General features: G+C 43.4%; 1 protein-coding gene across 31 annotated transcripts in view; it reads right to left on the bottom strand.

Moving 5' to 3' along the window:
* Positions 1–22,343, bottom strand: part of TANC1 (tetratricopeptide repeat, ankyrin repeat and coiled-coil containing 1) — a 265,441-nt gene that overhangs the window by 89,991 nt on the left and 153,107 nt on the right. For 30 of the 31 annotated variants that reach the window (XM_065525539.2, XM_065525540.1, XM_065525538.1 and 27 more), the window contains one exon: positions 7,188–7,292. In XM_065525539.2, the coding sequence (XP_065381611.1) occupies positions 7,188–7,292 (105 nt within the window). Of the gene's footprint in view, positions 1–7,187; positions 7,293–22,343 lie in introns of those variants that run through there. The other variant, XM_074009211.1, reaches the window with a different exon arrangement.

Below are 22,343 nucleotides of genomic sequence, written 5' to 3'. Positions count from 1 at the left end.
GTGCTGGGATTACAGGCGTGAGCCACCGCGCCCGGCCGACAATTTCTTAAAAGTCAGTTCTACTGTTGACTTAATCTGCATCAATGAATTTTTTTGTACTGTTATAGTAAGATCCAATGGTCTGTTTTATACTTTAAATGGATCTTTTACCCATGCAAGACTGTGTAACATTATGCATTGGGTCATTTGGAAAATCATGGTTTTGCAGATTTTGCAAATGTTGACAAATTTTATCACATAATATCAAAACATCACATTACCAGAGATCTCAATTGAAAAGTCTCAGGAAACCATCAAGCTCAATGCGACAGATGTAAAATTTCCCCAAAAAACTAATTTTCATTTGAAATGTCAAGTTTTATCATTGGCAACTAATCCTGCCAGGGTTTTTTTTTTTTTTTTTTTTTTTTTTTTTGGTGGGGGGGACAGAGTCTTGCTCTGTGGCCCAGGCTGGAGTGCAGTGGCACAATCTTGGCTCACAGCAACCTCCAACTCCTGGGTTCAAGCAATTCTCCTGCCTTAGCTGGGATTACAGGCGCCCACCACCTTACCCAGTTAGTTTTGTATTTTTAGTAGAGACAGGGTTTTACCATGTTGGCCAGGCTGGTCTCCAACTCCTGACCTCATGTGATCTGCCCGCCTCAGCCTCCCAAAGTGTGGGATTACAGGTGTGAGCCACTGCGCCCGGTCTCTTTTTTTTTTTAATTGAAGTGCCAAGCTAATTTCATTCCTTTTGAAGAAAAGGTGTGCCAAATACCTACTTCAGAATAACCATGGTTTGTCAGTCATTCTTTCAAATAAAAGCAATATTCCATTTTAAAAATAGCGAGTTCAGCTTGCAATTCAATCATACAAGTGCTCTGCCTCGAGACAACCATCAGACTTCAGAGCATGCAGAAGGGCTTTATGCAGACTTCCCACTTCATCACACAGAATATTAAAAAGATGGGTCTCCAAGGGTCAAGATTTAATAACATTACTTTTAGTGCTTTGTCAAGGACATTCTTCAGTGAATTATTATTTGTGATGCCAGCACGTGGCAGTGAAGAACACCAGTACTACTAGTGTAGCCAGTGCCTTGACATATACTAAGGTATCAGAAGTTTTACTGACAATTGCTTTGCAGCATCAGTGCAAATGTCAACAAAGGGAAATGTAAATAACTTCTCAATATTATTACAAAAGGGTTTTGTATTATTATAAAAAGAGTTTTGACAACACAAACCCCTGAAAGTGTCTTGGGGACACCTAGAAGTCCACAGCCTACACTATCAGAACCTCTGAATGAAGTCTACAATTGTGTTAAATAAAAACCACAGCTGCACACATCTCTCATCCTAGTAACTGATCTCCCATCTTTATCTGTTTAATTTCTTGCGGGTAAAAGAGGGCTCTCTATCCTCACCAATTCCATTTCCTTATCACATAACTATAACTTCAACTAACAGACTTTCACAAGTCTCCTGAAACAGCCCTGATAAGCACATTAATTTTTCTTTTCCCTTTTTTGTAGTACACCTTCTCTTTTGATTTTCCTGTAGATTTATGGCCTTGCAAGCACTCTGTCCTGCAAGGGAGAAAGTGGCAATTGTTGTAAGAGACACACGGAGGGAAACATCCATGATTACCAGAATACTGTGGTCTTATGTCGTCTTTTCCTGTCCCTCTTGCTGGTGCTCCTTGCACCTTAGTCCCAGCTCACAAATGAAATGCCAGTTTCTCAGCCCTCTTTTGTCAATGACCTGTTTCCCTAGTGTAACTTGCCTAGTCTCATAGCATTACCTCCAAGCAAATGGCTGATCAGTTTATATCCCAAGCTTTCTTGAGACCCAGTATGATTTTCCAACTGGTGGCTGGACACTTGCCAAGATGTTCCACCACACTTCGAAGTCTACACGCCTGAAACTGAACTCAAACCAAAACAGACAGCCCCTCGTCCTTCAGTGGTCTCGAAGGCATGGAGTTGTTGTCTCTGTCTCTTCCAGTTCCCAGGTCCTTGCAATTCCTCATGAATCTTCCATTCACCACCTCTTCTTCACTGAACCTGATCTAATTTGAGACTTTATTCTCTCACTTAACTACTAAAACAATTTTTTAATCATTCTTAACCTTAGTCTCTTTCCAGTCCCACTCCATCCTACTCTGTTGCCATGTACCATAGTCTGTGTCTGTGTCTCATGAATGGGATTAGTGTCCTTATAAATGAGGGAGCTTGTTTGTCCCTTCCACTACATGAGGTTACAGCAAAAAGATGGCTGGCTGTCTATGAAACAGTAAGTAGGCCTTTGCCAGACCCCAAATCTGCAGAGTACCTTGATCTTGGACTTTCCATCCTGCACAAATCTAAGAAATAAATTACTGTTGTTTATAAACCACTCAGTTTACGGTATTTATAGCAAAAACTAAGCAGCCTGAACTACGACAACAGGTAAATCTTAAGGCATAGCTCCAACTAAGTCTTTCCATGCTCAGAATCTCCATCTGCTGGCCAAGCACAGTGGTTCACACCTGTAATCCTGGCACTTTGGGAGGCCGAGGTGGGTGGGTCACCTGAGGTCAGGAGTTTGAGACCAGTCTGGCCAACATGGCAAAACCCTGTCTCTACTAAAAATACAAAAATTGGCCAGGTGTGGTGGCAGGTGCCTGTAATCCCAGCTACTCGGGAGGCTGAGGCAAAAGAGTCGCTTGAACCCGGGAGGTGGAGGTTGCAGTGAGCCGAGATTGTGCCACTGCACTCCAGCCTGGGCAACAAGAGTAAAGCTCCATCTCAAAACAAAAATAAAAACAAAAAACCCCATCTGCTGAACTCCCAACTCATCACACAGGTTGGATTAGTCATTACTTCCTCCTTTATTACAGTCACTCTTTACACAGGTCTCTAATCCCCTGCCAGACTCTAAGGCTCCATGAAGACAGGACCCATGCTTGATAACCCATCTCAAATAGCATTTAGCATAGTGGTTTTTCACAACACAGAAATGTAATACTTATTCAAGGAAATGCAGAATGAATGGATACTCTACTTGCAAGAGTCTCTCTTCTATGCACACATACCAGGTATGCCCCTTTTCTGCACTTCCATCACATAAAACCTCATTCAACCGTTGGCTGAATGTTGCATTGCCATTCTAAGAAGCTGAAAATTAAAGCAGGATTGAAGTTACCTCTTGGGAAAGACAGGGTTTTAAGAAATAAAACATGACTATGCATTTTCTTCAATCATACTCTTTTTTTCACTTTTTTTTTTTTTTTTTTTTTGAGACAGGGTCTCACTCTGTCTCCCAGGCTGCAGCGTAATGGTGTGATCATGGCTAACTGCAGCTTCCACCTCCCTGGCTCAAGCAATCCTCCCACCTCAGCATCCTGAGTAGCTGGGACTAGAGAGGCACACCACCATGCCTGGCTAATTTTTTGACTTTTTGTTGACGTGGAGGTCTCACTGTGTCGTCCAGGCTGGTATCAAACTCCTAGGCTCAAGCAATCCTCCTCCCTTAGGCCTCCCAAAGTGCTGGGATTATAAGCGCAAGCCACCACACCGAGCCTCTTTATTCTTTCTACCTCTTTAATCCTCTATATCTGTTTGACCATCTAAAATGGTAATAAAAAAATCAGGTGTCAAAATATTTACTTAAGCATATAACTAAAGACCCCTCCCTCCCAGAAGATAGTTTCACACTGAATTACTCTGCTCTTTCATATGTGTTAGCTTTATTTGCTAGTCAGACTGCCAGGAAAACAGTTTCATCACCGGCTGACATGAAGCGATCATTAAAAAAAAGTTTCATCATATTTTGAGATTGATCTTCACAGAGCAATGACTCATGAGACTAAAAACTTTCTCACCCCTCCTCAAAGCTTGCCCAAGTAGCTAGAGATATATTAATGCAAACCTAAATAAATTATAGTTGCCCCTAAATCAAAGAAATAAAGCGTGGATCCTGTTATAATAATAATCTCTAATTTATCTGAAGGCTTTTTTTCCCTTAAGGCATATATTGTTTTGTGGGTAAATGAGTTTTCCCCTAAACAATATGTTGATTTAGCAATAGGAAGCTTATTCATTAAGAACTTATTCTGACACACACCTTATTAGGACCATTTGACAGGAAAATGGGCTTTGTAATTTTTTTGATGATTTTATTATGTCATCCATTTTTCCTAGAGTAGAAAATGCTGTGTTCCAAATATATTTAAACATACTAAGACAGAATGTTTTTTCCTAAAGATGTTTCCAGGTGAGTGCAAACTCCTTTCTGTCCTTCCTTTTTTAAAGAGACAAGGTCTCACTACGCTGCTCAGGCTATTCTCAAACTCCCAGTCTCAAGCAATCCTCCCACCTCGGTCCCCTGAGTCACTGGAATTACAGGTGTGAGCTACAGTGCCCAGCTTGCAAACTTTAAGAAACAAGTTATTTGCTTACAAAAAAAAAATTCATCTTCTTATATCATTGAACCCATACTTCCCAGAAGACTGAAACATGCATCACACATAAATGCAATTACTTATAAATAAGCAAATTCAAAGTGTTCTTTGCTTTGTTTTCCTTTGATTTAAAATCCAGAGAGCTAAGAATCAAGAGTTGATGGAGCTACATGACCAAAGCAAATGTGAGGCAGGAAAGAGTATTTCGAGCATTTAGGAATAACTTGATATTTCAGGAGTCCATGGAAATTTCAAAAGCACTTCACAAGGAGCCTTTTCAGTGGAGTCTGTTAGTCTGGTGAATACTGGCATGCTATTATTGACAGCTCCGAGAAAAGTGTCTTAGAAATTTAAACAAGAATGTCCAAAGAAAATACAGATAACAGAAGACCACATTTTGAAGTAAAACTTAAGTGATGATGCTGATATTAAACCCTAAAAATGAGGGTTTACCCATCATGCATCTGCACACACCCGGGCTAACACTCAAACTCAATTAGTTATAGTTGGCTCTGTCGTTCCCTTTGGGTTCGGTGATCTGGATAAAATTTACACTTTGATAAGGCAGACTTAATTAACCCCACTGAAATTTAAAGGACTCCATGGGGACTACAAAACACACCAATCTATACTAATTGTCCTGTTCGACTTTGTTAGGCAGCCACCTCTCCTCATCAACCAAGAGAAAGCTCACCCTGCTGCGGCTTCCACCAACATCATGGCTATCTTCAGGCAAGACCATGCACCCACAGACATCAACTACACCTGCTCCCGCGACACCTAACAAAAATGAAAACATACCCTGCTTCTTAATTTCAGGCAAAACCCAAATGTCTGGTCCTGTATTTGCAGCCCATAGATCTCATAATTTTGGTCCCCATGGAGACTCAAGATGCCAAATCAGAGAGCTCAGGTCTCAGGAGTGAGCACACATGCGAACTTCAGGCCACTCCAGCAAGACCAATTGCTGCATTTGAAATTTAGCTCAGCCCACAGCCAAGCATAAGAACACTTCCTTTTGCCAAGAAAGGTGGCCAATCCTGCCTTGAGCAAGGGAGAAAAGTTAACAATGGGAACTATTTATAACCTTTCATTGCCTAATAAAAATCCAAATTTTCTCCCCCCACTCCCACACCAGGAGGAGGAGGAGGTCCCAATCCCTGTACAGAACCTCAACGATACTCCCAGCCAGGGAGGAAGAGGTTACATAATGGAGTCTAGGCCAGCCAAAATGCCAGGGGCATAATTGACCAGGGCTACAAAGGCTTTGGTGGGTGGGGAAGAAGGGAAGGGGTAGGTAGCAGGCTTAATCTGAGCCAGGCAGACAGCTTAGACATTTGATGACTGATACTCACTACAGATAGATAGATTTTACTTTCCTTTCAGGACACCAAGAAGACCGAGAACAGACCACCTGCCCACGTGAATGCACAATCAAGAGAGGCCTCATGTACCAGCAGCTGGCTGTCCTAACCAGATCCCACTGTGGAATCTCCACCTTCACCAACATTTGGTGTGTGCAAATCCTCAGCTCAAATCCTCTTCCCTCAACCACACAATGAATGCCTGGACAGAAAGAAAGAGGGTGGCATTTCTCATGCCAGGGCACCTGCAATAGCACCTCTTGCCTGCCCAGAGTGCCCAGTGCCTGGCCCCATCTCTTCCCCATGTTCCAAACTCCCCTTCCCTTCCCAGTTTTCAGCTTTTGCTGATTCTTCTTCACAGCTCATTTTTATCTGTATTTTTTTTTTTTAACCACCACTCCAGTATATTGTCCTTCCATGTCCTACTTATTACCCACTCCCTGCCATACAGCACCAGCAACACAAAAGGCACACACAGGAGTTAGAATATAAAGGGTCTGTATCTCCCACCACCCACAATTAGGCAGAGGAGGGTGCCAGATATGCCAAAGTAAAAATATGGTTGAGTTCTCTTTCCCAAGTTCTCTTTCAGCTTTGCTACATAAACTTGTGTCCACACTGAGGATAAAGCAAGCCCCTTTACATACAACAAGATTCCTAGTCCCATGTTTCTGCAGAAAAACAGGGTAGAAATTCAAAACACCCAAATTAAAGGCAAGAGAGATGTGAGTTGGGGACTCCCCAGCAAGGAACAAACAGGTAAATTCTTAAACTAATTTTTAAAAATAAACAACTATGAATACATCTGTTAAATGCTACAAATTTGTAATGTCACACATATTTCCAGGTATAAAATATATATACATATAAAATGTCTTTAAAAAGATTCCCATCAATTTGGATTTTTTTTTGCTCCTACTTCAACATCCCCTAAAGAAAAACTTTACATGTTAAAAAAAAGCAGCCTTCAAAAGACAACAAATGCTTTTTTTAAAGCTAGCAATTACATGCTTTGTCCAGTTAAAGTTTCAGCTTTTCAGCCAAAGCCTGTTGTTGAATTTTCTCAAGCAGTAGAGTATTAAAAACAAAACAAAATCTTGGAAGCAATCCACTGGGTGATGCTTCCTATCCTCCAAGACCTGGTAGGTCAAAATTCAGAGGAAACAGGACTCAATCCTTAAATAATGCATATGTACCCACTTTTCTATACCAGGTATACAATTTCCAAGAATGTGTGTTAGCTAAACAGATCTCTGTAACTGCCGGAGGGGAAAATAGCTCCCAAATACATTCTCAGCAAAGCAGTACAGCAAGGGCACTCAAGTTTAATTCAGAAATGAAGTGTCATTGTATAAAATCTTTGGTTGGGGGAGGGGGGAATCATTGAAAACATGTTCTTACCATGCTCATCAGGCTCTGTTGGCTTGGATACTTCTCTGAATGGCATTATAACTGCATCTCCAGGCACTCTGGGGCTTTCCACATACTTGGGCTTCCTGACGGGACCTGTAGTGGGAAAGATCTCTGAGTGTGGCTAATGTTTTCCAGATGCAAACAAAGCCTTGGAATGTACAGTGTGTGTCCTTACCAGGACCCAAATATGCCTAGAGGAAGAGCCAGTCCCTTCCCCTCCCTTAAACATACACACACACACACACACACACACACACACACACACACACACACACACGTAATTTCAGTACAGGCGAGGGAACGTCCAGTCTGGCCTGCCAAAGAAGAAAAGGGTAAGCTCAGATTTGAGAATGTAAACCCTAACAAAAACAAAAGCTGCTCTCTTGCTGTGAAGTCACTACAGCTGTCTTCGCTGGTCAAGTGGGTGATTCTGACATGTTCAAACCTGGACGGCTTGTGACGAAGGGTTTTATGATTTTCCTCTAACTGGCACAAGGATGAGACAAAGATGATTTGGTTGCTTGGTATCTCTAAAGTTGGGAGGCAAGATTACAAACAGCCAGCCTGTAACAGCAGCATGCTCTGCAGGTATCTTATCTAGCTAGTGACGCACAGTAACTGTGCGCGGCACAGCAGCCAGTCAGCTGGTCAGACATACGAGAGACCGACAGGCTTATCTCCCACCTCCTGTTCCCACAGTCCCGGCTTATCATCAGAAAATCTGGAATTCTTCGTAAGACTGGATGGAACCCTCACATGCAATGATGCAGCCATTTTGGAAAACAGTTTGGCAGTTGTTCAAAAGGTTAAGGGCAGAGTTACTACATGGCCCTGCAGTTCTACTCCTATGGGGATATATGTTCACACAAAAACTTGTACCCAAATGCTCATAGTAATGCCATTTGTACTAGCTAAAGGTATGTCAAATGATGACAACAAAATGTGCTTTGCTCACACAATGGAATATTATTGGGCAGTAGAAAGGAATGAAGTATTGATTCATGCTACAACATGGATAAAGCTTGAAAACATTCTGCTAAGTGAAAGAAGCCAGTCACAAAGGATCTACATGATTCCATTCATATGTCATGCCTAGAATAGCCAAATCTTTCAGAAAGTATAAATGGTTGCCAGGGGCTGGGGGTTATGCAGGCTATGCAGGCCTGTGGGGTAATGGTAAGGATATGTGACTTCTTTCTAGAGTAAACAAATGTTCTAAAATTAGCTCGTAGGGATGGCTGTACAACTCTATGAATATATTTAAAATTAGTCTACTGTATGCTTTAAATGGGTGATCTGTATGGATGTGAATTATACCTAAACAAAACTGCTTAAAAAAAATTAAAAGGCTAGGCGTGGTGGCTCACACGTGTAATTCTTGCACTTAGGCCAATGCAGAAGGATCACTGGAGCCCAGGAGTTTGAGACAAGCCTGGGCAACACAGTGAAGACCTTGTCTCTATAAAAAATAAACAAAGTTAGCTGGGCATAGTGATGTGTGCCTGAAGTCCAAGCTACTCAGGAGGCTGAGGTGGGAGGATCACTTGAGCCCAGGAGGTAAAGGTTGCAGTGAGCCAAGATCACACCACTGCATTCTAGCCTGGGCAACAGGGTGAAACCATGTCTCAAAATAAAGAAAATATGCCTTTCTGTTACATTTTGGTCCAAAATCACTCCCTTGATTCTTGTGTTCCTTGGTTGCCTTAAAGTGGCTTTTAGCAAGACCACAGAGATAGGAAACATTTTACATCAGTAAGAGAAGGGGTAGTGGAAGACATGCAGGCAGGAATCTACAACTCTCCCCTCTTCTCAGCCCTGGGCCATAGCTCTGACAGTCCCAGGGGCCCAGTTCCACCACTGCATCATGATGGGGTGATGCAGACAGACCATCCTTCTGTCTCAAATGCCTTCTGCATCTAAGAAATTCTGTTCAAAAGATGGTTTACGGTGAGAGATGCTGCCATCTAAAGGCATACTGCGAAAGCATTTATACTACTATAAAAATAATCTAATTCCTAGCCAGCTACATGGGTGTACTACATCTTAAACTAGACTGTTATCAAATAAGCTAATACTACTTTACAAATAAGAATGGTGTTTCAAACTTTAGGAACCATCCCTTTTAAATTATTCATGTAGTATTTAATCACATGGCAGTCTTCATAATTTAACCCTGTCATAAAGGGAACTTTTACAAAGATTAAAATGGAATGGTTACAGGGGAAGGGAACATATAATTGCAATCTAAGTGTGGGATGTAGGCTATTCAACAGTGTCCAGACTTTATCTACAACATATATATATATATATATATATATATATATCTCCACATGTAAATATGCATAGGGAAAAAGACTTGTGGGGGTTTGGGGGTGGAGCTAAACTACTTGCTGTGTAAGAGACATAAACTAGAAAGAAGGGCCTGAATAGGGCAGATACAAATTGAATCAATTAGCTGGGCATAGTGGTGTTTGCCTGTAGTCCCAGCTACTCAGGAGGCTGAGGTAGGAGGGTCTCGTGAGCCCAGAAGTTGGAGGTTGCAGTAAGCCGTGATTGCACCACTGCACTCCAGCCAAGGTGACAGAGCAAGACCCTCTCTCAAAGAAAAAAGAAAAGAAAAGAAAAGAAAAAAAGGAACCAGAACAAAGATAAGAACTCAAAGACAAGAACTCATATACACTTCTGGTTTGCCACTTACTCCCTAAGGTAAAATAAACTGCTGATATCTTTTCCCTTCATCTGCCCTCGTCCATTTGAAGGACCTGAGGCGGTAAATCTCTTTGTTATTATTGCCTGATGATTTGTCCAATGAGAAGGCATGGCCACTGTTCAACAAGTGCCTGTATTTCTGCTCCCCTTAACTCTTTAGGGTACAGTAACAGCAAATCTAAAGAGATCTATTTCCAGGCTCCAATCTACCTACCCAGCAGAGTCTTTAAAAATATTCTCTAATAGTAAGCACTTTCTTAAAATGTGGGCTATTTCATTAATGTATGATGGTTATTGTAAATGTCTGGATCCTGGAACCCAGTGTCACCCAGAGCCTTCAGAAAGCATCCACGTGCCTGCCTGCTTAATTGTCTTGGAACGGTTCTATTCAGATCCAATCCCTCACTCACAGAAAGACTCAACCCTGAGAAGCCAGGATGCTCAACGCAGGGACTCGTGAGTTGGGCAGACCTAGGTTCAAATACTGCACCCAGGCCTGGCACGGTGGCTCACACCTGTAATCCCAGCACTTTGGGAGGCCAAGGCGGGCGGACTGCCTCACAAGTTCCGGTAACATAGTGAAACACCATCTCTACTTAAAAAAAAAAATTAGCTGGGCATGGTGGCGTGCACCTGTAGTCCCAGCTACTTGGGAGGCTGAGGTATGAGAATCGCTTGAACCTGGCAGACAGAGGTTGCAGTGAGCTGAGATCACGCCACTGCACTCCAGCCTGGGCGACAGAGTGAGACTCTGTCTCAAACAAAACAAAACAAAACCCCTCCCTCCTCATGTCCCCTAACTCAGGCCTTACTATGTCCCAGACCCTAAAGGTGAGTGAATGAACCTCTTGCTAAAAGGGGAAAACCCACGCAAAAAGACCAGGCCCACTTGGTTCCCAGGCACAGTAAATCACAGGAATGTCACATACGAAAGGAGACCTAGAATATACCAAAGTAAGTAAAACATATATTCAGTGGTCACACAAGGCAAAGCACACACATACATTAATTCACTCATTCCTAACAACTTTGGGAGAAAAGTACAATTTCCTTCATTTTTAGGTCAGGAAACTGAAGTTCAAATAAGTTGTTCTCATCTGAACACGGCCCACACATGGCAAAGCAGGAAGGAATTCACACCCTGGTCTATGCAGTTTTGAAGCCCATGCCCTGAATCACCATTGAGCACTTCTACAACTATGAAATCTGGATTAAACATGCAATTCTAGAAAAAGCCCAGGCACTGGGAACTTCCACCACCCAGTCATCAACATCCATGGACGCTGGCTGCAGAGGCAGCAAATCATGTATGCATCCTACTTGTCTCTGATCTTCCCTTTCACTAGAGGAAATGTTAAGTGAATATAAACAACTGTTCTCTTGCATGATCCTTGTATTTAAATTGCTTTTCACAAACAGCTGAACCTCAAATGCTATAAAACAAGATAAATTTATAGCCATAGGTTTTATTGTCCCCTCACAATCACTCATTAGAGAATTTGTGCATACTTTGCATTGAACCGAACAGATGATATGTGTTTGCCTCCACTCACTCTCAAAACAACATTAAAGTTGTAGCAAAAAGATTAAACAGAGACCAGTAAGGAAAGGAGAAAGAGCCACTGGCCAGAAACCAAGCCTCTGAATGTAGGAAACAGACTGCCAAGGAGCAGTGGAGCAGACAGAGCATAAAGGTTAGTGTTGAGTGGGGGCGGGGGGAGGGGGAGCCCAGGCCAGAGGCCTTCGTGACAGCAGGCCCGTCGGAAGGCAGGGGCATGGGTGACATCCAGTAGCGCGGCTGGTTGAAAACTACTGAAGGAAAAGTGAGACCCCCCACCCCAGCATTTCTTAAGCCTGGAGCATCCCTTCCACTCCCTCATCCTGGAGGCCAAGTTTATTCTCTGGAAAAAGGCTCAATTCTAAGAACATGGAGAGAGATTCAAGAGCTAAACTCATGAGTGCTCTTTTCTTTTCGTGTTTTTTTTAAAACTTGTAACTGCTAAGGAAAAAGTAGATTAAGAAAAATGCTATATGCAGACTGATGGGCCCGAGATGTATCTCCCCCACCCCAGCCCCCAGTTATGAGATCTGACAGCAAAGCTTACAGGCCACGGCAGAAGAGATGGGAGGATTCCTCTCTGGAGAAGCTCATCAAGAGAAGAAGGCCTAAAGATAGTCACAGGTGGGGACTCCTCTACCCCAAGAAAGGGAGATCCCTGACCATCATGCTGCAGCACAGCTTGCCCTCAACATACCCCTTTCAATCAGCTTTTAGCACCTTATATACAAATAAGGAGCCAAGGAACACCAGGCAGGTGAGGAAAGACCTACCCTGAAAGACAGCGACTGACACAGGTTAAGAAAGGAACTCTGAGCTGGGCACGGTGGTGCACACCTGTAGTCCCAGCTACTTGGGAGGATTGCTTGAACCCAGGAGTTTGAGGCTGCAATGAGCTATGATTGTGCAACCCTGTCTCTTTAAAAAACAAACTAGGGAATGAGAGAAAAGAAGAAACGCCCTACAGAAAGAAAAGTAATACTGCCTCTATTACACAAAAGGCTACTGGGACAGGGGACACTTGGAGCCCATGATGTGGGCAGCTAAACAGGCTGTGGCTACAGAATAGCTGCAGGCCACATGGTCAGGAGCCATCACAGTCACCAAGCACTAATCTCACATGACCACCTATTAAACCACAATGACACTAATCACTGTGCCATCTATATGGAACACTCTCCCACATAAAGCGGCCACAGTCCTGATCAGCAGAGATCTAGACTGAAAAATCCATCTCCCCAAACCCCTCCTCGGGGAAAACTACTGCCCAGCACCTTTCCCCTCACAACTTTTTGTTTAAAACAAAATACTCAAGCATAAGCTACTTTTAACTTCCCCCTTCAATTAAACCAAGTGTTATAAGGTGAATCCCCCCAAATTAACCAGAATGTAATACTACATAATAATTACCCAGAAAGCATGATATTCCAGCTACTGGGTATGTTTTAAGGCAGGAGGCTCTTAAAAACAAGACAAGACTTGTCTGTGGATAAAAACATAAACAACAACAACAAGAACAAGGAAAGACCATCAGGTATTAGCTGACAACCAGCTCCTCTAGGAGCTGACACGTCTCCAGGGCTGGGCTCCCAGTCCCCCGCTGCCCCGGCACTGGTATCCTGTTGCTGCCACTTTTCCAGCTGTAATGTGCCCAGGCTTCAAATGCAGATTCTGATGTTCAAGGTGTGGGCTGGGACCACAGATGACACTTTGGTAGCACAAATGGGGTCTCTAGGGAAGACCACTGTTCACCACCCACTCCAGTGGTCAGGTTTAAGTGGGGTGCACCCACTTGGTGTGAGTGGAGCACCAACGTGTTCCGTTTACAAGATTAAGATAAACGGGCATTATCCTCCATCATAAATTAAAGCTACTTCATCTGAACTCTAGATCCTTCTCCTCATTCCAATTTCCCCAAGCCACTGCCCCTCCCCTCATAATCTCCACTATGTGATACAGGGGAAAGTAGATCTCAAAGTTATAAAAGACCCTTAAAATTAAAAACAACAAAGTGCCAAAAATATGTTAAACAGCCATAAACTCATAGGTGCCAAGTATGCAGCTTGCAAAAGAAAGAAAGAAAAAACAAACAAACAAACAAAAAACCAAAACCTCAAAACCCAAGCACCTGTCAGCTTCTTTAATTGTGTAGCAGGGCCTGTGTCAGTCTGGAAGGATGTGGTCAGAACCCTCCCTTAATCACTCCACTCAGAAGCCCAGGAGGTATAGCAGTCCACCATTCAGAATTCTGCCTTTATATAAATCTCCAAATAGACTTTCCCAGCGGCCAGTTTTCCCGCTTTTTGACATTTTAATCACACAGCTGACTATTTTGCTGCTTAGAAACTGCCACATAAGGAGTATTTTTTAAAAGGGATGGTAGAAATAAACCAAACCCAGCTTTATCTCGAGGCAGTGAAAGGGAGAAGGGCAGGGATTCTTTTCATTTCTGAGTGTTTCAGTTAAAGATAATTATATATTTATATGAAAGCAATATTTGGGACACAGAACACCTGAGGCTACTTATTGCATTTAAAGTAGATCTTACATTTTTCATGGTATCTGGAGACTGTGAAAAGTGACACTGTGTGTTATCAATCATTTTAGGGATTTTTTAGCATCCTGAACTTTCACAGTAAAGGTTCCTGCCGATTTTATCTGATCTAGGTTTTCATTCCACAGTGGGAAATTTCACAAGATGAGGAAAATAAAGAGAAAAGAGAATATTTCGGGGGGCAGGGGGAACCTTTACCACTAAGGCAAATGGCATTAAATAGCCAATTCCTAATGGCAAACTGTGGTAAACTACCAGATGAGTCTTGGATTTTAAGGAGCAAGACATCCAGACAGAGCTTCAAAAGTGTGACCCCTCTTCCTCTAGTACCTGCACCACCCCCCCCAAGAACAAATGAGTGCTTGGTGAGGGAGGAGAATGAAGCGACATGCACTTAGGGACTGAAAAAAGACGACTTGGCCTACCCAAGTCTGCGACATAAAAGGAGTCTTTGTAATAGGAACATGGGCTGATTCCCTGTGGTTTTGTCCCTTGCCTAAGTTGAGGCACAGCTGGGGGACAGAAGGCACTGCCCAAAGACACCATCTTACAGGGTAAGAGCTTCTTGGGAAGATTCACCCTGGGGGAAGGAGACAGAAAATGAACTGACCAAAGTGGAAAACCTTGGCCAAACAGGAGGGCAATTTCAAACACTGCCTGGCATCCATCCCTTGGATATCTCCCATGAGAGGCAGAAGGGGATTAAATAACTAAACTGCTGACAGCTCTCCTCCAGGGAATGACAAAAGGCAGCACCAGGCCCCCCACAACTCCCGGGGTGCAGGGTGTGGATGAAGGACAAGGTACCTGGAAAGAGAAGTGCACCAGCTATCCCAGCAGACACCCTCTGGGTACTTCCAGAAGCATCCAGGAACACTTTTACAGGGGCCTGGGGCCTTGTATAAAAAGGTAGTGGCAACACATCAGTGCGATTTGAGTTACTACTACTGGGACCTCATCCTAATCCAAAGACAAGTGAGATCTAGGGAAATTCAGACTGCAATTCTAGGGAAGAAAAAAACAGAAGGCAAGAGAAAAAAAGTGTCACCTGCTGATGGTGAGGAGAATACAAAAGTCACCTGATACCACTCTTAGTACGCCTCCTTTTATTTATTTCAAATACCTCATCTGCAAGGATCCACTGGGAAAGGGCGGACAGCCTTTATTCATTGGTGCAACGCCTAAGACATTGTGAGGATGTAAATGTTCACAATCTAGGAGGAAAACAGTATATCAAAACGGAGCCATGCTCCTTTTTTCCAAATTGTATTTTAAGTTCCAGGATACATGTGCAAAATGTGGTTTATTATACAGGTAAACATGGCAACGGTGGTTTGCTGCACCTATCAACCCATCACCTAGGTGTTAAGCCCTGCATGCATTAGCTATTTATCCTGATGCTCTCCCTCCCACCCGTGCCCCGACAAGCCCCGGTATGTGTTGTTCTTCTCCACGTGTCCCTGTGTTCTCATTACTACATCCATGTCCCTGTAAAGGGAATGATCTTGTTCCTTTTTGTGGCTGCATAGTATTCCATGGTACTATACTTTCTTTATCTAGTTTATTATTGATGGGCATTTGGGTTGATTCCACATCTTTACTATTGTGAATAGTGCCACAATAAACATATGTGTGCACATGTCTTTACAGAATGATTTATGTTCTTTTGGGTATATACCTAGTAATGGAATTGCTGGGTCAAATGGTATTTCTGGTTCTAGATCCTTGAGGAATTGCCACACTGTCTTCCACAATGGTTGAACTAATTTACATTCCCAGCAACAGTGTAAAAGAGTTCTTGTTCCTCCGCAGCCTCACCAGCATCTGTTTGTTGGCTTTTTAATAACTGCCATTCTGACTGACGTGAGATGGTATCTCATTGTGGTTCTGATTTGCATTTCTCTAATGATCAGTGACGTTGAGCTGTTTTTATGTTTGTTGGCCATGTAAATGTCTTCTTTTGAGAAGTGTCTCTTCATGTCCTTCATCCACTTTTTGATGGGATTTTTTTTGTAGCCATGCTCCTTTCAATAAGGCATCATTAAAATAAATGTTAACACTTTCAAGTCCCAGTTTGTAGTCTACATGTTTATAGTATCATGAGTACAATAAGCTCCTAGTACAACAAAGTAACTTGAATAATATTTCTGCTTTTTTCCAATGCAATCTGTCATGCTGTTCGTATACTAAAATTGTTTTATATGAAAGCATGGAAATGCATTAATTCATTTTATTTACTCAACAAATATCTGTGACACATCCACTGCATACCAGGCACAAAGCTGAGAACCACAGACATGACTGAGCTCTCTCGATGCTCTCGGTTAAGATGACAAGAGTCTACTATATCATTTGAATTTTATTTCAAAACACTTCAACATAAGCTGGGATATAAATGTATGTCCAGTGGCTGTAAGCAACTGCCTAAAGGCAACGAGTTGTCTTAATCTGGAAGACAGGCTCCAAGAGTAGTTCACCGGCTTTTAATCAAAAAGCCACACTCAAGAGACACTACTGCAAGTCAGTCAGCTAGCTCACCTCTTCACCAACCAACAGCAGGTTATGTTAATTAGTATACTTTGGGTCAGAAATGGGCTTTCACATTGGTTAAATTACTGACTTTGTTAATTAGTATTACAGCTGATGGAACATTTTCAGCGGTGAAATGCATGATATTTGAGGTATGAGGGCTGACTGGAAATGTCAGAAACACTCTGCCTGTGTGTGACTCAAGTATAAAAATCTAGCAGGCCAGAATGTAATCAGCCTCAGAAATATAAGGCTCAAGGTAAAAATGGTGCCCAGGTTTGATAAGTAAATGGCCCCAGGTCCAGCTGCTGATTCCTAGGAATTGTTAGATCCCTGATGTAAAATGGCGGGAAAACCTGAATTCTGCCTTTGGTGAGCCAAATTCTAAAGATACCACTCCAAGATTCCCATCCCCTCATTACTGAATCAAACACAATCTGGGTACAGCCACGTAGGGACTCTGCAGATGGAATTAAGAATACTAATTAGATGACCTTAAAATAGATTATCCTGGATTATCTGGGTAGGCTTACTATAATCACACAGACCCTCGAAAGCAGAAGTGAGATGAGGCAGGAGGGAGGGTCAGATACTAAAGTGTGAGAAGGAAGCCACCTTTCTGGCATTGAAGATGAAGGAAGGGAACCACAAACAGGAATGCAGGCAGCCTCTGAAGTTGAGAAGAATCCTCAGCTGACAGCCAGTAAAGAAATGGGGACCCAGGCCAGGCACAGTACCTCACGCCTGTAATCCCAGCACTTTGGGAGGCTGAGGTGGGTGGATCACCTGAGGTCAAGAGTTCAAGACCAGCCTGACCAACATGGTGAAACCCCATCTCTGCTAAAAATACAAAAATTAGCTGGGCATGGTGGTGGGCACCTGTAATCCCAGCTACTCGGGAGACTGAGGCAGGAGAATCGCTTGAGCCCAGGAGTTGGAAGTTGCAGTGAGCCGAGATCACATCACTAAACTCCAGCCTGGGCGACAGAGCAAGACGGACGGACGGAAGGGAAACGGAAGGGAAAAGGAAGGGAAAGGGAAGGAAAGGAAAGGAAGAAATGGGGACAGAAATCCTACAGCCACATGGAACCAAATTCTGCCCTCCTGAATGAGCCTGGAAGTGGTTCATCTCCTGAGCCTTAACAGAACACAACCCTGCTACTGTCTTGATTTTGGCCTCAGGAAACCTAGAGAAGAGAGCCAGCTGTGCCTGGACTTCTGTCCTAAAGAATTGTGATAATAGATTTAAGATAAGCATAAGCTTGTAGTAGTTTCTCAGGGCAGCAATAAAACACTGACACAATGTCTATGAAATACTGTCTCATGTGCTACAGGTAAACACTAAATGCAAGCTGCTGTCAGAGCAGACCCCTGAAAAGGACAAAGCTGGAGCCTCACCAGGTATATAAAGCAGGTTGTGTGGATGCGCTGTGACAGCCTACTAATAAATCTGTATGGGCAGAACTCCACCTAAGCCTTATTTTCATTCATGCCTGGTTGTGAGCTCACAGGGAGGAAATCTCTAGCTCTTACTTCCTCTAACTTTGGTAGTAATTATAATGTACCATAAAGAATCTAATACCAGCTGGGCATGGTGGCTCACGCCTATAATCCCAGCACTTTGTGGGGCTGAGGTGGGAGGATCACTTGAGCCCAGGAGTTCAGGACCAGCCTGGGAAGCATGGTGAAACCTCATCTCTACTAAAAAAAAATACAAAAATTAGCTGGGCATGGTGGTGCGTGCCTGGAGTCCCACCTACTTCTTGCCAGCCTAGGTGACAAAGTGAGGTCCTGTCTCAAAAAAAAAAAAAGAAAAAAAAAAAATTGCAGCTGATTTCCTTAGGTTTGCAGGAATGGTTAAGCAAAGAGTTAAAAACAATTGAACAGCCACAAACTTTGATTTAAAGATATCCCTGGAAGAAAGATCCATCTTCCTAAAATGGTTAATTTCAGAGTTTGTCTAAGGAACTCAGGAAGTAGGCCTTAAGCCACAGGGCTCTTCTGTTATTTGCACAAGCCGGAAATGAGCCCTCCACTGCATGAAGTAACTGACTCCAAAAAGAAGACAGGATCCTTGAGAATTTTCTCTCCCTGTGGGTTCAGACCAGCCCCTGGACCAACAGCAACAGCACCACCTGCGGACTTGAGAGACATGAAAATTCTCAGCCCCTCTCCAGACCACAAAGTGATTCCCATGCCCCACTCAGGATTGTTTTTGGGTTTTGAGACAAAATCTCATTCTGTCGCCAGGCTGGAGTGCAGTGGCGTGATCTCAGCTCACTGCAAACTCTGCCTCCCAGGTTCAAGTGATTCTTGTGCCTCAGCCTCCTACAGACAGGCACCATCATACCCGGCTAAATTTTTGTATTTTTAGTAAAGACACGGTTTCACTATGTTGGCCAGGCTGATCTTGAACACCTGACTTCAAATGATCCACCCGCCTCAGCTTCCCAAAGTGCTGGGATTACAGGTGTGAGCCACCTCACCCAGCCTCCCACCCAAGTTTGAAAACCACTGGCATGGCCTGTCTGCAGTAGCTATGCAAGACCTTGCCCACAGCCCAAGAGAGCTCAAAATTCAAGTATGAAGACAAAACAGAGTGTGATGTTAAGTGACTTGGGAAAAACAGCAGCACGAGGGAGGAAGGCAGCGACTGAGCTGTATGTGAGGCTAGGGCGCGGGGGAGGACCGGCGTCACTGAATGGGACCTCAGAGGCGGGAGGCAGGGGGTTTCACTCCATTTCCTAAACGTAGTAAAAGCAGCTGAAGGAAGATAACTTTGTCTCTGTTTAGCTTTCTTACAGTGTTTAGCACAGAGCTAGGTACTCAGGTGGCGCACAAATACGTATTTCAATAAGAAAAAGTTTTTTTCTGCTTGAGTAAATTACACTCATTTGCTATAAACTAGTAACTTCTAAGAAATCCTATAATTTGGGAGTATCTTCTCCAATATTTACTCAGTACAGTGGCTACTACAGAATTCCATTTCATTTCTGTCAGAGCAGGAGATTTGGAAGTAAGGGGAGGACTGTGAAGGGAGGCATGGGGAGGTGTTGGAGGGGTTGAGGTGGGGTGAGGGGAGCGTGGGTCCCGGTCCCTTGAAAGGTTCCACCGATTAGAAGGTGCTCCATGACCCCTCCCTAACCAGCCAGGAAAGGGTAAAGCCAGAGCAGTCCTATGTCTCACTCAACAGCCCTCTCTGTTTCCATCCTCCACAGTGACCAGGTCAAGACTACCCCAGCCTTCTCCAACAAATCTCTGGTGCACACACATACACGCTCCACCCTTCACCCTACACAGAAAAAAATCACCATCAGAAGGAAGCACCTGAAAGAAATTCTCCAGCCCCATCCTCACACCTACCTGCTCTGGCATGCATCTGCGTACATCCACACAAAGCGAATCCTCTACCTACACTCATGGGCCAAGATCAGGGTGCGGAGATCAACAGCAAGAACAGGGCACACAGATGCAGAATGTAACCGTCTCCATAGAGAAACACCTGTAAGCACTGTTGCTCTTAATAGGATTTTTTATGAGTTTAATCAGATTAGGTCCAAAGATTAGCTACAGATCATAGTTACAACCTGACTAGGTTGCACTGAGACCATTAAAAGCGCCAGTGTGGACAATGAGCTACCACTGCACATCTTTTAGGATGGCTAAAGCTTAAAAAAACAAAGTATAAAAACTGCTGAAGATGCAAAGTAACTGAAACCCTCTTACTGTTGGTGGAAATGCAAAATGGTAGAACCACTTTGGGAAACAGTATTACTCTGGAAAAAAAAAAAAAAAAGCAAAGAATTGATACCCACTACAACATGAATGAATCAACCGCATTAGGTAAGTAAAAGAAGCCAGACTCAAAAGGTTATACACAATTCTAAACGTGACATTCTGAAAAGGCAAAACTATAGGTCTGGAGAACAGTTCAGGGGTTGTCAGGAGTTGGGTGTTGACGACAAAGGAGTGGCAGGAGGGAATATTTTGGGGTGAAAGAACTGGTATCTTGATTGTGGTAGTTACACAGCTCTGCATTTGACAGTCACAGATCTGTACAATGAGAAAAAAAAGTTCAATTTTGTTGTATGTTAATTTAAAAAAACACATTAAAATGTATTTTAGTTAGAAAAGAGGGTCTGGCCACTCCAATAATAGTGATACCCAGTAGGAAGTACCCAAGTCTCAAATCCTGGGTAAACATCTCTGACCCATGTAGAGACAGCAACAGCTAAAGGCCAGCCCCAGCATCTATCATCTCCTTCCACCTCTGTAAGAAAGCCCTAATTTTTCACTATTTAAAAAATAGGCCAGGCACAGTGGCTCACACCTGTAATTCCAGCATTTTCAAAGACCAAGGCAGGCAGATGGCTTGAGCCAGGAGTTCCAGACCAGCCTGGGTAATATGGTGAAACCCTATCTCTACAGCAAATACAAAAATTAAGTGGGTGTGGTGGCGTATGCCTGTAGTCCCAGGTACTTGGGAGGCTGAGGTGGCAGGATCACTTCAACTTGGGAGGTTAAGGCTGCAGTGAGCCGTGATCCTGCCACTGCACTCCAGCCTGGGCAACAGAACGAGAGCCTCTCTCAAAAATAAATAAATAAAAAGTTATCAAACACTTGGAACGGGACAAAAGAGATAATAGGGTGTGCCTTCAGTGGGCCAGGGTATTGCTTATGTAAAGCAGACCCTCCGGCATTATCTTTCCATAGGCGTGTACACTCCTGAATTTCTATTGACTAGTTTACAGGTCTGTAAATTGCAGAAAACTTGGCAGTGCAAATGATTCCTGTCCATAGCAATACCTGTCCATAGCAATTCTCTGGCAGACAATATAAATCTCTGTAACCCAAAATCTTAGTTAAACCATTAACATCTTTTTGGATTCCCTAATTAATGAATTATGCTATTGCCTTTCTGATAACTGCTGGGTGTGGTGGCTCACAATCCTAGCACTTTGGGAGGCTAAGGTAGGCGGATCACCAGAGGTCAGGAGTTAGAGACCCAGCCAACATGGCGAAACCCCATCTCCACTAAAAATACAAAAATTAGCCAGGCGTGGTGGCGGGCACCTGTAACCCCAGCTACTCAGGAGGTTGAGGCAGGAGAATCACTTGAACCTGGGAAGCAGAGGTTGCAGTGAGTGAAGATTGCACCACTGCACTCCAGCCTGGGTGGTAAGGGCGAGACTCTGTCTCAAACAACAACAATAACGGAGAAAATTATGCTTTAGCACCCTAGTGCAATTAAGTGCATAAATAATTGCATTTCCCAGCCTCCTTGGCAGCTAGGTCCACACAGCCAACGAGAGGTGAGCCAGCATGGGGTAGGATTTCAAGGAAGACTGTTTACAAAGATGAGCCAGCTGGGAGAAGCCCCATTTTGCTCTTCTCTTTTCTTCTCCTGGCAGGACATGTGGACATGCTAGCTAGCACGCCGGCAAACATGTTATTAGACCATGAGGTTACCTTGTGTTAGGAAGGTGTGGTAAACTGACAATAGTTCCCAAAGACATACTCCCGGGAACATATGGTATTTGCTACTTGATTTGGAAAAATGATCTGTGTAGATGTGACTAAGTTAAGGATCCTGAAATGAGGGGCTTATCCAGGTGGGCCTCAACTGCCATCATGTAAGTATAAGAGAAAGGAGAGTCCAAGTACAATGGCTCATGCCTATAATCTCAGCACTTTGGGAAGCAGAAGCAGGAGGATCGCTTGAGCTCAGGAGTTCAAGACCAGCTTGGTCAACATAGTGAAACCCCATCTCTACAAAACAAAACAAAAATTAGCC

This window comes from Macaca fascicularis, chromosome 12 (assembly GCF_037993035.2).
Source record: "Macaca fascicularis isolate 582-1 chromosome 12, T2T-MFA8v1.1".
NCBI lineage: Eukaryota > Metazoa > Chordata > Mammalia > Primates > Cercopithecidae > Macaca > Macaca fascicularis.
This window is presented reverse-complemented; position numbering and strand designations above follow the sequence as displayed.